General features: G+C 40.6%; 1 protein-coding gene across 11 annotated transcripts in view; it reads right to left on the minus strand.

The window, feature by feature from the left end:
* tnca (tenascin Ca) overlaps positions 1–14,638 on the minus strand; it is a 67,452-nt gene that overhangs the window by 5,591 nt on the left and 47,223 nt on the right. For 2 of the 11 annotated variants that reach the window (XM_035956057.2, XM_055019302.1), the window contains 12 exons: positions 13,352–13,792; positions 12,069–12,344; positions 7,230–7,502; positions 6,752–7,030; positions 6,374–6,646; positions 4,468–4,776; positions 3,186–3,458; positions 2,753–2,875; positions 1,474–1,617; positions 1,250–1,369; positions 966–1,109; positions 721–851 (listed from right to left, as the gene is read on the minus strand). In XM_035956057.2, coding sequence (XP_035811950.2) covers positions 721–851; positions 966–1,109; positions 1,250–1,369; positions 1,474–1,617; positions 2,753–2,875; positions 3,186–3,458; positions 4,468–4,776; positions 6,374–6,646; positions 6,752–7,030; positions 7,230–7,502; positions 12,069–12,344; positions 13,352–13,792 — 2,786 coding nt within the window. Of the gene's footprint in view, positions 1–720; positions 852–965; positions 1,110–1,249; positions 1,370–1,473; positions 1,618–2,752; positions 2,876–3,185; positions 3,459–4,467; positions 4,777–5,602; positions 6,647–6,751; positions 7,031–7,229; positions 11,356–12,068; positions 12,345–13,351; positions 13,793–14,638 lie in introns of those variants that run through there. The other 9 variants (XM_035956059.2, XM_035956060.2, XM_023287764.3 and 6 more) reach the window with 9 other exon arrangements.

Here is a 14,638-nt window from a genome sequence, read left to right on the forward strand (position 1 = left end):
TGGAAAAACATTGCCTGGTCTGATGAGTCTCGATTTCAGCTGCAATATTCAGATGGTCAGAATTTGGCATTAACAACATGAAAGCATGAATCCTTCCTGCCTTGTATCAACGGTTCAGGCTGCTGGTGGTGGTGGTGTAATGGTGTGAGGGATATTTTCTTGGCTCACTTTGGACCCCTTAGTAGTAACTGAGCATTGTTTAAACACCACAGCCTATGTGAGTATTGTTGCTAACCATGTCCATCTCTTTATGACCACAGTGGACCATCTTCTGATGGCTACTTCCAGTGGGATAATGAACCATGTCACAAAGCTCACATCATCTCAAAGCGGTTTCTTGAACATGACAGTGAGTTCACTGTACTCCAATGACCTCCACAGTCACCAGATCTCAATCCAATAGAATCTCTGGGATGTGGTGGAATGGGAGATTGGCATTATGGATGTGCAGCTGACAAATCTGCAGCAACTGCGTGATGCTATCATGTCAATACGGACCAAAATCTCTGAGAAATGTTTCCTACACCTTGTTCTATCTATACAGCAAAGAATTAAGACAGTTCTGAAGGGAAAAGGGGGTCCAATCTTTTACTAGCAACATGTACCTAATAAAGAGGCCAGTGAGTGTACATCACAGAAAATCAAAATATCAGAATGTCAGTTTTTTTCTATATCATCAGCTCTACACTGTTGACTGAACGTATGTGGACATGTACGTACCCTAATTGTACCATCAGCAGAGGAGAAGGTGAGAGCGTAACCAGTGACAGCAGCGTGAGGTGGCCTCCACGTCAGAGTCGCACTGTCAGTTTGAATGTTAACAGCTGTCAGATCACGAGGAGGATCCACATCTGCAAACACACCGTCACGCTACAGGTTTACCATTCAACAAAGCCACTGTAGCGGGAAAAGTCAATGTTTCTTTAATACATAATCATCCAGATAAATCTCCTATCTGCACCTACCTGTGGTGAATTCAGTGACAGCAGAGCTGCTTTTCTGAACTTGTTTTACTGCATGAACTCCGACTGTGTAGTGGGTTGCTGGGACCAGAGAGCCCATCTCAAACTCCACTATGTTCCCAGAAACGTGCTCCACCACTGGGGACACTGGAAAACAGGCATCACATCATATACAGTCAGAGGAAAGCAAGCTTGTGTCACAGATTCAATAATGAACCTGTTAGATAAAGATTGGCTTCATAATTGTAAATAGATAAGGTAATAAATAAGAAAGACAGGAGACAAACCTGAATCAGCACTGTAGGTGATGACGTAGCCATCGACAGTGGCCACAGATGGTTGCCACAGCAACAAGGCTGATGTGTCAGTGACATTAACTGCAGTCAGGCCTTGAGGTCTGTCCAAAGCTGGAGCACACAAACAGGAACAGAGACAGAAGGTTTTCAGTTTTCTTCAAAAAGACCCCAGCGTTACTAATGTGGGTGTTGTATAAGAACAGGGGAAAGCCAACCTGTGGTTATTGTGTCTGTGCTGGGGTCACTTTCCTCCAGACCCTTCACAGCGCTCACAGTCACCTGGTACATCTTTCCAGGAATCATGTTGGGCAGCAAAGCCTTGAAAACACCTCCGTCCACAGTCACAGTCATCGGGCTTCCTGTGGAGGAGAGAGAACAAAAGACACATAAAAATATGAGGTTGGTCCAATGGTGACAGATTTAAGAGACATCCACACTAATTTCATGATAAAATCACAATTTCTGCTATGCTTCCACCTGCTACCAACACTACACCGGCATTTTAGGACTCTAAAAACTGAGAATTTTGAAAACACTGCTGGCCATGTTGTAGTTTGAAAACTCTTGGGTTGCATTTTAGTCTGGACTTTTGGAATCCATGATTCAGACATCTAATTTTACGTACTGACTGGGTTTTAATAGTGACAACATGTCACTCCCTGATTCATCACAATGCTATTTTGTGACTGTTTTCCAGATGAAAATAAAGTCATCAGCCTTGACAAACAGTGGTTTGTCCAACATGGATAGCAAAGTTTAGGTTATCTCTGATCTAAATTTCTACCATCGCTGTTCTTCACACATAGTATTTTTAACAACTGGAGAACCAACCATCTGTTTAATGTTTACACCAGGACCCACATGCCCAGTGTACACGAGTAATCACATGATCTGCTACTATGACTTAGTATGGACAGATATTTTTAAAACATTGCTAAAATGATCCTCTGGATGGACATTACTGTTTGAATCCTCTGTACCCAGAGCAGTTTCTAGTTTTTTGCTCCTCTCACATTTTTACTTACTATGCCCTGATTTTTAATTCTAATTTTCAAGCCCTGCACAACCATGGTTTGAAGTAGAGAGAACTCAAAAATGTTACACCACAAATCAGAAAAAATAAATAAAGTGTTTTTTAAATTATTTATCTGACAAAAATTGTAAGAACATGGAACCAGTATAACATTTTTCCAAGTGCCTAAAGACATTTCAATACTGGAAAAAGAGGTGTTTTGCAAAATTAGAATTTTGACCTGATTGTGCTTGTTGAATGGTCAGAGGATCAGCAAAACTATTAGAATCCATCAAGACAGGGAAGTCTGCACTGCATTGCATGGCAATCTGTCCAAAAGTTGACCGTGATTTGAGCAAAATTACATTGAAATATTTATTTAACTGAATACAGAATTTAATTTCAATGTTTATTTAAGTAGTAAATACAGTTTAAACCAGCAGTTAACAGCAGAAATGAAACCCCCCAGATTAACCTCTTACCTCCTTCAAATGGCACGTAAGTGATGCGGTAGTTATCCACCGGGGAGCGAGACATGGACCAGTGAACTATGGCTGAAGAGTCAGTAACTTCAGAGAAGTGAAGTCCTCGTGGGGTGCTCAGGCCTAGCAGAATGTAAATGGATACACGCAGAAAGGGAAACAGTGGAAAAAAAGATGAATTAAGGTGAAGAATATATGTCAAAATATGTCACTGCAGGAAAACGAAACCCTTCAGCTCAGGGAATCCAACTTAAACTAAAGACATAGTGTTTTCCATTTGAGACACACATGGAGTTTGGCCTAAACCTGAGGAATGAAGATGAGTAATGGGACTCTGGGTTCAGCTCTCTGAAAGCTGACGTAACACCAAAGACCCACCAAGTTTTACTATTATTAGTATGAAGCTGCACATTTTGCAGTGTTGTTTATATACCTGTCTGAGCAACCCCTGTAATAGGTTGGGACCGATGTTCCAATGTGGCACCATAAAGCTCGATTTCATACTCAGTGCCACTCATGAGTCCAGTTAGAACCTTGGTTCGCTCCTCACCAAGAACGCTGAACTCCTGAGGATGGGCTAATCTTTTGCTGTCTCTTATTTTGATCACAAATCTGTCAAACAGGTCTTCATCAGCCGCCCACGACAGACGGAAACTGTCAGCTGTGATGTCCGACACAAAGAGATGATCCACTTCCGGCTCAGCCTCTGGTTAGACAAGGAGACATTGCGGTAGGTTTGGTGTTTTCCCAGCAATAATCATCAAAGTTTGGAAGAAGTCAGCAATCAGGAGAGACGGTTTCCGGGTGGCAGAAAGGACTGTATACCAGCCCTTTCGTTCACACCACCTCCGATTGGCCATGCTCAGGCATCCGTTAGTGTGAATCAGTCAAAAATACAGCGTGGGGATGACAGAGGCAAACGTTGAGGAAGATGAAAAGACAAGATGCTTGTTGTAGAGGATTATTTATGTCAGTTAACGAATCTGTCAGAAGGATTTCAGCAAACACCGGTTGAGACGAGGACCCCATGCGTCTTCAAGGCTGGCCTTGATGCAGTCAGTGCAATCAAAGGTAACAAACAAATTAGATTAGAAGTTAAATCAACAGACATTTCATGCTCAGAAGGTCTATTGATTTATCAGTGTTTTCCTACATATGAACATTTTAATTTTAGTCTGTGGTTTGTATCCAGTCTGATGCACAAACCAACATGATCAGGCAGCCATAATTGGATTTTGGCCACAAACATGAGTGTATCACCAAAGAACTAATGTAAGGAAAACACATTTTAAAATATGAAAACAAACAAATATGCTTGCTCATATTTTGGAGGTGAGAAAAGACAGACAGGAGCTCCACGTCTCTTCCTTACAGCTGCATACCAAGAAAATGCTTAACACAAGGGAAAAGTGAGATCATTCTGGAAAAAAAACAGTTGTTATAAATCTGAGTTAGGGTTAGGTAAGAGCTGAAGCCTCACCATCAAAACATGGCATCAACCAGAAACTATCAATACTCAGAATACTTTTCGTCACAAAAAGCATTGCAAATAATTTTAAATAAAGCGTGGATATCCAGGAACTTTGCCATGTTGTGACAGTGAAACTTCAGAACAGCATCATAGAGTTTAACTATTCTATATGTACACAGGAACAAAATAAGAAATCTGGCTTTTTAGTAAGACGAGAGGCCTGCCAGTGCACTGTGAGTGTTACCTGTCACAGCCACTGTAGTCAGAGGCCGAGAGAGAAGCCCTGACTCTGACACTCCGGTCAGCCTGACCTCATAGCCTATGCCGGTGATGAGGCCCCAGATGTCCAGGTGACTTTGGTTTCCAGGCACAGTGAACTCCTGTGGCTCCAGCAGCCAGCCGGAGTCAGTCACCACTATGTGGAAACTGTTGAAGCCACCACTAGAGGGCGCTAATTCCTCCTGCTGCAGCGACTGCTTCACCTCCCACGACACACGGAAGCCATAGGGGGTTATGTTGGAAATGGTCAAGTTTTCCACTTTAGGCAAAGGAGCTGGGAGGGAGGGTGAGTTTGATTGGACGGGGAATGAGATTTTATTAGGAGGATAATGTGTGCAATGGTTGCAAAAGCAAAGACAGAGCTACTTCTTTCAGTGTGTTACTATTATTTTTTATGAGCAAAAAAAAGGTTGTCATCAGATTGAAAGTCGAATATCTCCAGAATTTAAAGGCCAAAACACATTTGGAGCAAATCTGGCATGCTTCATACTTCCTCATCAAAAGGTTGTTGAAGCGACATTTTGAGGTTTGGATTCGGGTTTATTGTCTGGACCAAGACAAGAAGCCAAACGCTCGCTGAAATAATTCTGAGACATTTATCACAAGATACAAAGTTGACAGCTTCTTGAAGTGAAATTACATAGAACAAAACCGTGCTGTGGACATTAGTGGTACTGCATCTTAATGCAAGTCCAGCTTTTAATCACTGGATAACTTTGAAAGAGTGGATTTATGGAGTCCCTGAATCTATCTACACCTATCCCTCCCCACTCATAGTAGCTCAAGCACACAAGCTCACCTGCTTAAACTCTGTAAAACTAGTCTACACTACACAATGAGAAGGTGTAATATTGGAGCTTATCAGGAACACAAGTTCTCACCAGGAACTGATTCTCAAGATGAACAATGATACAGAAAGTTCCACTATGTCAGTTGACAGGATTTCTTCTTTAGATTTGGTAAGTATATTATATTTTGTTGATGACTTGTAGCATATTAAAAACACCATAATGACATGCTAACAAGATAAAAATTACTGATTTTGAAATTCCGTAAAGCAAAGACCGCTTTGCCATTTGTGGTACTGCATCTTAATTACCTTAATTACTGTATTACCTACCTGATTGTTTTATTTTTTTTAACTACTGTATCTTTGAGTGAATGCCAGACCAACACAATGTCAAGTCTTCTTTGAAAGAGCAAATAAAATTTTTATGTTTATTCCATCAACATCAATGACAAAATATGTTTATCTCCTCATAATACTCCTTATTGTACAGACTTTTCATGAATTACAAAGGCACTAACTGACTGTATAATGTGACTCTGTGGCTGTATAATGTGGGTAAAAGTCTTCTATTAGTCTTTTACATGGCTCTATCCTGTATTTCTGCTACCTCTGCGTGAAAATGGCGTTGTACAATAAAGCAAGTCTGTGATTCTTTCATGAATGAGTAATTTCAGTAACAGTGCTCACATTGTTGCACACCAATGTTCTATCAATTGCCCGTCCATGTTTTGCTGGGGCACCATCGCTACATCCTGAGCTGAGCTCCGCACAAGATCATTGTGATTGGTTTACAGAAATACAGAGCCCTCCCTATGTGAGACTGATGACTCTCAAACAAAAAACAAAAGCTGCTCATGATGCCAGTTTCACTCCTAATGCATTTCAGGCTTTAAATCTGCAGACAACAAATACTGTTTAAAGTTGCAATATTTTCCTAATAATTATTCTGCTGGACAGCCGGTGACCAATGTCCCCAAAAGGGACCGTAGTTCATTCATAACATTTGATAAATAAAAAACACATGTGGTTTTCACTATAATTGAACTATTAGAGCAAAGGATATGAGTAAAATACGTAGTACCTGTGACAGCGTGGGCTAACACAGAGGGAGTGTTGCGCCCATGAGAAATACCGTACAGTTCAATATCATAGCCAGTGGCGTCCATCAGGTTAGAGACCACAAAGTTACGGACTTCACCTGGCAGTCTGAACTCCAGTGGGTCAGACTGCTGCTCAGAGTCAGTGACCCGGATAACAAAGCCATCAAAGTAGCCTGACACAGTGTTCCAGGACAAGCTCAGGTTATGTGGACTCCCGGATGAAGCAGCTATGGGCCCCAACTGTGGGACATCCTCTGAATAAAAGAAGAACATGACTTTTCAGTTGTATTGTCCTTAGTACACGTATGTAACAATGTGGTTGGTACATGCAGTGTTCAGAAATGCATGTAATGGGATACCTGTTGTAGCTACAGCGAACAGAGGCTTAGTGTTCTGGCCACCGTCACCAATGCTGGCGTACAGCTTTATGTTGTAGCTTGTACTTGCTTTGAGGCCGGCCATTACTGTGGAGCGCACGTCTCCAGGCAGAGCACGCCCCATCGCCTGCGAGGGCAAAGCAGACTCTCTGACTTCTACTATAAACTTATCAAAAGCCCTCTCTCCTGTCCGCCATGACAGAGAGAATCTGTCTGAGGTAATGTTAGAAACGACTAGCTTGGACAAATCAGGCTCTTCAGCTACAGGGGAAGAGAAAAATATGGTAGATATTCATTTGTTGAAATAAAAAGCAGGTATGTGTCTTTCTTTTTTTTTTAAATCCAGTGATTGCACACTGGCCCAAGTCAACTTAACAATGCAGATAGCAACTGAAGTAATGATAATAAATCTTTTTTTTTTTTTTTTTTTGTAAATTAAATACACATAAAATCTAAATACCTGTTGATGCAACAATACTGACAGCACTTGTTCGAGATCCCTTGTATGTCCCATAGAGGTAGGCTATGTAATCAGTGCTGGGCCGGAGCCCTGTGACATCATGGGACTGGACATTGCGGGATATATTATATTCCTTTGGCTCCACCAGCCAATCAGAATCAATTATCTCCAAGACAAAACCATCAAATTCTCCTTCAGTGTTGTTCCAGAGGATTGAAAAGCTCTCTGACGTTAAGTCTGAGATATAGAGTTTGCCAATCACTGGTTGTTTCACTAAAGAAAGAAACAATGATTAGATTTTCATCACAGCCGTTCTGCAGAACACACGTGTCTAAATGAGAGATAAATTATGGACAGCTAATTGACTGATTATCCTTCAAAAATATAGCACAGCAGGACACTCACCACCACCAACAGCAATTCCTCATAGTCTGAGTAGCTTAATAAAAGATTAAATACATGCATATATTTATGGATGAAAACACACAAAAAAATCCCACTATAAATTAAATAGCAGCTTGAATTTAATAACATCTACTGTTAATCCTAAAGCTATTTATACTAATGCCAAATTTGATTTATAGTGAAATTTTATTGGACCAACAGGTTTCTTCTGGTTGGAAACAAGATATAGAAGTGACATAAAACCATAAGACTTGTCCAAAGTGATCCATACTTCTGCAAATTAGTTTTGAGAAAATGGCACTTCTGTACCATTCAAAACAGTCCTGTTAATTTTTATCATGTTCTAGAGAATTCTAAGACATTATAAACTAAGAACAGCTGATGCAGCAGTTCTCTAGTCAGTTATTAGTCAACTGCAAGTTGTTGCTAAACCAAAAAGCTCTGTGAGCTCAACATTAACGTCCATCACTGAGAGTGAGCTGCTCATTGTGGCTGCTCACAATGCAGTGAAAGGATAAAAAAAACACTTCAAAATATTATGTCAGTGGTACAAAGTGCAAAGCAGAGTCACAAAGTACAAGAAGGTTCATGCTGTGAGGAATCTCATCTCAAAAGACATGGTAAGACGACAATAGTGACTCCTGCAATGGTAAGAATGGTAGAGACAGTGGTGGGCCGTCAGGGCCTGCAAAGCCTTCTCTGCTGGCTGAAAAAATATCTGAACCACAGACTGATGTTAATTATATTTAGCCCATGAATACTAAAATAAATAAATAATTCCAAATGGTCTGTCTGCTTCTTTTCATAGCTTTTCCCCTGGTTGTGCTGCTTCCAGACATGTCTTTTCATATTAAAGCATTTAACCAATCACATTTCATCCATGAATTTGTTGCCAGGCAGGGTCAAAGTCAAAGAAATCTGCCTGGAGGCCTTCACAATCAGTTCTGTGGGCCCTCCAGCAAAAAATAAATGTCGATTAAACTGTTGCTTCAACCAATCAGATTTTGAGATGGCGACACCAAGGCCCTCTAGCAGGCGTACGGTAACATCAGCGTATTCACACCCTTTGATTGGATAGTCAGAGTTTACTAGCCAGAGCTCGGAAATTGCATCTGTAGCGGGCTGCACGAACAGAAATATAGTTGTGTTGATTAAATAGCTGTTTTGTCAACCCACAATGGCTGAAGGAGGAGAAGAAATGGATTTGGTTGTAGATTTATTGTCAAAGCCGTTTTCAAGATGCACTTTTCAAGAACAGCTAGACATCGTTAAGAAAGATCGGGCAATTCCGAAGCTAGCAAGCCTGTCACAAGGAAGAAAAGGCTTCACATATTTAATGGCATTTTTGAGTATTCAGATGTGCTCTTTTTAATACTACAGGACACAAAACTGGATGTAAAGTTTTGTCTGGCTAGGGTAAAGGGGTTTTATGACAACGTTGAGCGAGAGAGAAGTCGATAAGAGGAACTCTACGAGGCCACTGAACGCACCACAGACGCTCCAAGCGCAGGCAGAGGTCAAGCGCAAGATCCTCACACGCACTGCCACCAACTCCATAGCAGGATTCTGGACAATATTATTTGCCAGACATGTACCAGATTTCAAGATCACGAAAAACTGATGTTTGTCATCCTCCTCAACCCCCAGAAGTTTCAGGAATACAAGAAAAATTCCCCGCATGCAGCCTTCTCCAGCGTAACACAGAGCCATGGAACACTTTTCGGTTAAAAACAGAACTGACTGTAATGTATGCCATGGATGATTTTGCAGGAAAATCTCCCACTGATCTCCTTGACTTCCTTCATCAGAAAAATCTGAGTGAGAGCATGGGGCAGCTGTACACATTTGTGTGTTTGGTGGTGATCATCTCCGTGTCCACTGCTCCTGTCCAGCGGACATTTTCAGCCCTAAAGCAAATTAAAACTTATGCCAGGAATACGACAGGGCAGGCTCGACTTTCAGCAATAGCTTCGATGCTGATAGAAAAGGACTTCTTCATGGAACTGAAGCACACAGATAATCTGTACGACAGAGTAATAAAGCTCTTTTTGAGGAAAGAAATGAGGATGGATTTGTGTACAAATAATCAGAATTTTTGGTGAGGAAAAAGTTGCTATTTTCCTAAATAATATTGCAATTTTCTGAAGTTATTATTGATGTTTTTTATGTGTGTTGCAGCTGTAGCTGCATTAGAAGGAGACGTTTCTTGAGTAAAGATATTTATTGTGGCTACATGAGTTATCTACCTGCGATTCAATGGCTCTTTATACTGCATTTCTGCATAATAAGAGTTTTTTTTAGCCATAAAATAGTTATTGTGGGGTGGATTGATACAGGCGGGGCACTATTGAAGGCCTAGGTGTGAAATGCACGGCCCGCCACTGGGTAGAGACCAAGAAGAATCCAAAGGCCATCATCAAGATCATCCTTATAAATCTAAGCAACATCTCAACCAGACACTGAGACCAAGGCTGATCTCCATGGATGAAGACCAAGCAGGATGCCACTTCTCTGAGACATATATGGAAAAACTTAGCTCCACTCGATTGAAGCATCTAGTCATCTGCTCTTTAGCCAAATGAGATGAAAAAGGGGTTGTTTGGACACAAAGATGAAAGAAGAAGAAGAAGCATTAAACCCCAAGAACATCATCCTCACAGTCAAACACAGTGATGGGAATGTGATGCTTTGGGATTGTTTTACAGCCAATAGACCAGTAAACCTTGTCAAAGTAAACAGCATCACGAGAGACGAGGACAACATTAAGATCCTCAAGGAAAACATCAGACAGATGCAGAAGAACATGTGCTGGGGCAGCATTGGAACTTCTAACAAGACGATGATCTGAAACATATAGCCAAAGTGGTGAAGTAATAGTTAATATGAATGAAAATATTGGAGCAGCACAGAAAGGATCCAGAACTGAATTCATCCAGAATCTGTGCAGGAACTGAACACCAGAGTGATGGTGAGAAACCATTCAACCTCAAAGAGCTGGAGATCATCACAAAGAGGAACAAAATCCCAGTGGAGACATGACAAGATTGCTAATAAAACTGTTTGATTGATGTGGTGGCAAAAGCAAAACAACAAACACATTAAAATGGTTAAAATGTTTCATTACTATTTACAATGTCTCACTGTCTTTTTTCACTTTTTATGTCACTTCTATCCCAAAGACCGTAAGTCAAAATTTGGCATGAGTATAAATAATTTTGGCTTAACTGGATGTGTTTTCCTAAAATAATAATAATAATAATAATAATAATAATAATAATAATAATAATAATAATAATAATAATAATAATGCTAGTAAGAAATGTGTAATAAATGCCAAGGAGAGAAGCTTAAAAAGCCTTCATGGTAAATAGCTTAAACCTAGTGGCCTGTAAGTTTAAGAATTAAGTGTTGATTTAAATGTGAAAATGTGATTAAGGAGCAAGACTTCATGCATATGGAGCACGATTTGATCATGTAGATGATCTGTTAGTTTAAGGATAAATTCTGTAAAATGCTGCACAAGGGCAATTCAAAGCAAGGAGTTGGAGCCAACGTTAAATTTAAAAAAACATCTTACATGCTATGAGAAACTATCTTCATGCAAACATGCAACAGAAAGTGTAGTTCTGATGTGAAACAAAGTGGTATTACTGTTAACCTTAGATTATATCATATTAGCTTTTTACCTTGATAATGACAAGAAGATTTAATCATTTGCCACCTAGTAGTTCAAAAGGAAATGAGGATATTTACTTTGATGTTCTATGAAAGTCAGTATCAGAATCGACAAAGTGCCTCAGTGTCATTCACACATACTGAAAGAAGTCAGACGACATGAATACTCACACATACTGTGAGGACTCGTACATCCACGGGCAAATGATCGCTCAAGGTTAATCAATTACACACTGAATGCGGGCTGATGGGATGAAATGAGATGGTCACGCTGTCGCTATATGACGGGCGGGGGAGGGGGAGAGTTATTGGTTTGCTTTTGCAATCATTGCAGCACATCAGCATCAGTCCGGACCACGATGCAGGGATGGCAGGGGGAGGGAGGGGCTTCATGCACTTTGGTAACTGAGATGGAGGGAGCAGATGAGGCTGAACATTGGAGGGGCGTTTGCTCGGCTCAGTGATGGCTGCCCATCACCCTGCCCTCTCTCAGCGAGACAAGCACAGTGGCTGGAGGGTGAAGGATGGTATGTTGGTTAAGATGAAGCAGTACAGTGCACTGTGGCCGGGGTGTCGGACAGTGAAATTAGGTTATTATGGTGTTCTCGTTTCATGCAGCGAGGTGTGGATGCTCCACTGTGAGTGGGACAACAGAGACATGTATGTGTGTGCTGCACTGGAATGGAAAGATTCAAATTATTAATGGAAAGAACGAAAGCTCAGAGGACAAAATGCTGCAACGCTGCAAGTTGCAGGTACCTGTGGTGGCTTCAGTGTACACAGGCTCCAGGAAGGAGCCCTGATACATCCCATACAGGCCAACCATGTAGCTGGTGTTAGGATTGAGCCCAGAGATGCCAAGGCTCAAAGCGTCTCCGGACAGAGTGAGGTTCTGGCTCTCTGCGAAATTCTCCAAGTTTGTTACCTCTATGACAAAGCTGTCAAACTCCCCACCAGAGGGGCTCCAGGACGCAGTGAAGCTGTCCCATGTATTGTCAGAGATGGTGAGGTTCATCACCATCGGTTTCAGCTCCGCTGGTAGATAGACAGATCAGACTGGGGTCAACTGGACGGCAAAAATGGTTATTCAGTTTATTTAAAGCACACTATTTATTTCAAAAAAGAAAACAGAGTACTAGGACCAGAGCAGGGGAATAAATCCTCTGACAATGAGACAAACGTCAAACCATTACGCCAATACATTTTTTTAAATTACAAAAAAGAGGCAAAGAATTTTTTAATACCAATTTTTTTTCCAGAACACTGACTGTGAAATTTTCATTTTATTAAAATAATATGGTCATATTGCTATTTTTACAAGGATTTTTTTTCTTTATTGCAAACATTTTATATTGTTTATATATGATGCCTTTCCCCCTCCAAAAATATGACATTGATATTTTACAACTTGTTTTCTCTGACTTTATTATCCTTGAGATATAATGTTCTCTTTCATCTAATTTGAATAAAATAAAAGTCAAAACTGTTTGCAAAAATGGGAATTAATTACAACCGAAAAATCATCATATTTTCAGAAAAAATAAAATATATTATGAACATAATCATATGGGTTTGAGTTTAATCCTGAAATATTACAACTTCTTTCTTTTTCATCATTATGTCTTTTTTCTCAAAATATTCAGACTTTAGACCATGAATGTTATATATTTCAAAATATTGTGACTATAAACGTGTAAGTTCAGATGAATCTTGAAATATTTAAACTTTCTTGTAAATAATGAAATACCACAACTTATTTTATAAAATGACATCATTATTCTTGACATATTATGAGCTCTTTCTCATAATATCATGAATAAAATCTGTGATGTCTTTGGCCCTAGTACTCTGTTGTAAGCGGTCAGAAGTTAAGCAAAAAAGAATAGGAGATGAAGGAGGATTATTTTTACAATGAAACATAAACCATCTGAAGAAAGTTACTCTGCAGACATTCTGAATGATCAAGATGACAGAAAATAAATGGACGTGATGATGATGGGATGAGATGAATGCCTACGGTAAGAAATATTTGCTCCATGTACCTGTAGTGGCAAAAACTTTGAGAGGCAAAGATGGCTTCCCTTCCACCAGCCCTTGTAATGTAATATCATAGTGTGTGGAGGGGGACAGACCCTGTATTTCAGCCCTCCTCGCACCTCCTGGCAGTGTGGTCACATGAGGCTGCATCGCTGCTGATGCAGCACTGAGCTCCACCAGGAAGCTATCGAACGCCTCTTCAGGCGCAGACCAGGCCAGGATTACACTAGTGGCGGTAACATTGACTGTGAGGTCACTCAGTATGTCCATGCCTGAGCTCTCAGGCTCTGTCCCCGAGCTCCTCACACCAGTATCAGAAGTGGAAGGTGCTTCGGTGTTTAGAGGATGGAGGGAAACTGGGTTATAATTATCCAGAACAGACTGCGGGGGTGTCGGGGCGTCTTTGATACTCAGCATAAGTGCATCTGGAGAGGTAGGCTTTGGTGCTACAGTGGATAAAAGCAGGTTAATGAATGAATTTCTTACTGGCTCTGCTGATCACTGTAAAAAAGCCTGTGAAGAACAAAACTGTGTTAAAATGGGAACACAATTACATTAAATTATTCTGCACAAAGGTTGGTCCTTGATCGATCTGAAGATTTCATAGTTTCTTATCCCTGTTCTTCCAGAACAGTTGAATCTTCAAGCAACAGCTGAGATATTAATGTCACTTAAGTCAGTGACATTAACCTGTTGAAGTCTCTGTGTAGTCCACCGCAGTGGAAGTACACAGTTGTCTTCAAACTGATGATGAAGCCATGCACAGCCATTTTGTTCCTATTGTTATAAAAACAGACTGTTGAGTCACTGTCAAGACATGCGAGTGACGTTTGGTGTAGTTTTCTCTGACTGCTAGTGAATCCTTTAATTCTGTGAATGGGACTGAAGATGGTGAATGATGTGGATGGTATTAGTGGGACAAGGCTTTCAGAGAGCAGAACGGCTCCATTTTAAAGCTCAAATGCAGGAAGAAAATGGGGCAGACAGTTCAGTAAAACCCAGTGCACCTGAAGGTTTTAATGGCTTACTGTTCACACTGCGGATTTCTTCTTGTATTTGAATTTTGGGAAACAACACCCTGCCACAGTCCTGAAGCCTTGGCAGATGATAAGTGGGATGACATTTTGAAATCAGAATCATCTGTTGGGTTCATGCCAAAGGTTGTGCAGATGACAGTAAAAATATTCTTGACTGGGAAATCTCATACCAGCATGCAAATCACATCACTGCTCTACGCAACTATCTAACCTCTATAGAACAGAGGTTTCCACTGAGGCAAGAAGCTGTCAAAC

Source organism: Amphiprion ocellaris, chromosome 17, assembly GCF_022539595.1.
Source record: "Amphiprion ocellaris isolate individual 3 ecotype Okinawa chromosome 17, ASM2253959v1, whole genome shotgun sequence".
NCBI lineage: Eukaryota > Metazoa > Chordata > Actinopteri > Pomacentridae > Amphiprion > Amphiprion ocellaris.